The 2,200-nt window shown below is 45.5% G+C and overlaps 1 protein-coding gene across 1 annotated transcript; it reads left to right on the top strand.

Moving 5' to 3' along the window:
- Positions 1-472: 472 nt before the first annotated feature.
- Positions 473-1,534, top strand: LOC149251252 (uncharacterized). Its single transcript, XM_089453836.1, has 2 exons — positions 473-1,087; positions 1,205-1,534. Exons 1-2 carry the CDS (start codon positions 473-475, stop codon positions 1,532-1,534), a joined length of 945 nt encoding a protein of 314 aa, XP_089309962.1.
- Positions 1,535-2,200: the final 666 nt, after the last annotated feature.

The following is a 2,200-nucleotide window of genomic DNA, read 5'->3' as shown; positions in this document are numbered from 1 at the left end:
GAAATTGACAAAGTATTACAAACCCACTGCAAATAGTTGAACTATGAAGCTGGTCTAATGGAATTTAAGGGGGCTCAATAGCCGAGGGAAACTTAGAATGCTGAAAAACATGATTAAAATGGAGAAGCCGCAAATATGCTTCCTCCAGGAAACCAAATGTAATAGTACTACTTTAGGCAGTATCCTCACAAAGGCTTGGCCAGGTTGCCGCTCAGTTGCGGTAGATGCATCAGGAGCGTCAGGGGGGTTAGCTATTGCATGGAATACTCAAGCAATAGACCTCTCAGATTTCCATGCCTATCACCACCTGATACAGGAAACCTTCCATATTTTGGGCACGAACGTTCATGGCAATCTCTCAAATGTATACTTCCCACAGGACACAGGAAGCAAAATAGCACTTCTAGACACCATCGAGGCACTGAACAACGACAGAAGGCACCCACTCTAGATAATTGGAGGGGAATTTAACATGATCACCAAGATAGAAGAGAAGATAGGGGGGAGAAACAGGCTGGAACAAGAAACCACCCACTTCAAGGATTTCATTCAAAACACCTCCCTCTTAGATGTGCCTTTCTGCAATGGAACGTTCACATGGAGCAACCGCAGAGCTGGAAAACACCAAATCGAATCCAAACTAGATCGCATCCTTATCTCAGATAATGCGATTCACATGGGAGGAGACTTTACAGCCGCAATACTTCAGCATACTGGCTCGGACCATTGGTCAATTGCTCTTCAATGGCAGCGACCCGGTGATCAAACGCGAAGACCCTTCCGCTTCGAAGGATTCTGGCTCACGCACCCTGAGTTCAAAGACTTCGTCAAAACCACATGGACTTCCTTCACTCCTCCAGAAGGGTCTAAGATGTACCAATTCCAACAGAAGCTCCGGTACCTTAAAGGCCACTTAAAGCGATGGAACAGAGAAACCTTTGGAGATATCTTCAAAGCTCAGCAAGATCTCAATCGGGAATTAACGGACCTCCATCAGAAGATAACTACAGAGGGACACACTGAAGGGACCCTCGAACAGGAACGACGCATCCACAGACAACTTCAGGAAAGGCAGAAGCATGAGGAAGTTTATTGGAAACAAAAGTCCCGAATAAGATGGTTGAAGGAAGGAGAACGCAATACCAAATTCTTCCACAGAACCACCATTCAAAGAAGAATGCACAATAACATCTCGTTTATCCAGAAGCAAGGAGGAGAGAAAATAGAAAAGCATGAGGAAACAGAGGAAGAATTTCGCAATCACTTCAACCAGATCCTTCAAGAGCCGGAGGGAGACAGAAGGCTAGCAATTGAAAAAATTACTAACAATGTGCCTAGAATCATCAAGGAAGAACACAATGAGATTCTCCTCCGCCCAATACTACCTCAGGAGGTGGATGAAGCGATGTTCCAGCTGAAAGAAGGAAAGGCACCTGGACCAGACGGATTTACCTCCACATTCTTTCATACCTTTTGGGAGCTGATTAAACAAGAGGTATGGCAAATTGTGGAAGAATCGAGAGCCCTCCACTAGATGCTGCCCTCTCTCAACACAACCTTTATAGCCCTAATCCCCAAGGAGGAGGACGCTATTACGCCTGACAAATATAGGCCGATTGCACTTTGTAATGTGATATACAAGGTCGTTTCTAAAGTAGTGGCTAATCGGCTGAAGCCTTTGCTACCGCTGCTCATATCTCAGGAACAGTCAGGCTATGTGGAGGGCAGAAAAATCATGGACGGCATTCTCCTCACGTACGAGATCATACACTCCCTCAAACATTCAAAGCAAGCAGGTATGCTTCTTAAACTAGATCTTTCTAAAGCTTTCGATAAACTCAGCTGGACCTTCATACAACAAATGTTAAAAGCTTTTGGTTTCAGTTCCATGTGGATCCGCTGGGTCATGAGCCTAATAAACTCCACTCAGTTCTCCATCCTGGTGAATGGCATCCCTTCAAGGCCCTTCAAACCATCAAGAGGAATCAGGCAAGGGGATCCCCTATCTCCCTTCCTATTCGTTCTCATGCCAGAAGGGCTAGGACGTCACATCAAACAAGCTCTTCAATCTCAACAACTCAAGGGTCTTTCAGTTCATAACTCCCCTGCCACTTCCCACCAGCAATTCGTTGATGATACCATTCTTTTTGGTTATCCTTCAGCCCAGGAAGCCACTTGCCTCAAATCCCTGCTCAATGAC

The sequence above is a fragment of the Pinus tabuliformis genome, chromosome 7, assembly GCF_031772625.1.
Source record: "Pinus tabuliformis cultivar Carrire ecotype Pingquan chromosome 7, CPIR1, whole genome shotgun sequence".
Lineage (NCBI taxonomy): Eukaryota > Viridiplantae > Streptophyta > Pinopsida > Pinales > Pinaceae > Pinus > Pinus tabuliformis.
This window is presented reverse-complemented; position numbering and strand designations above follow the sequence as displayed.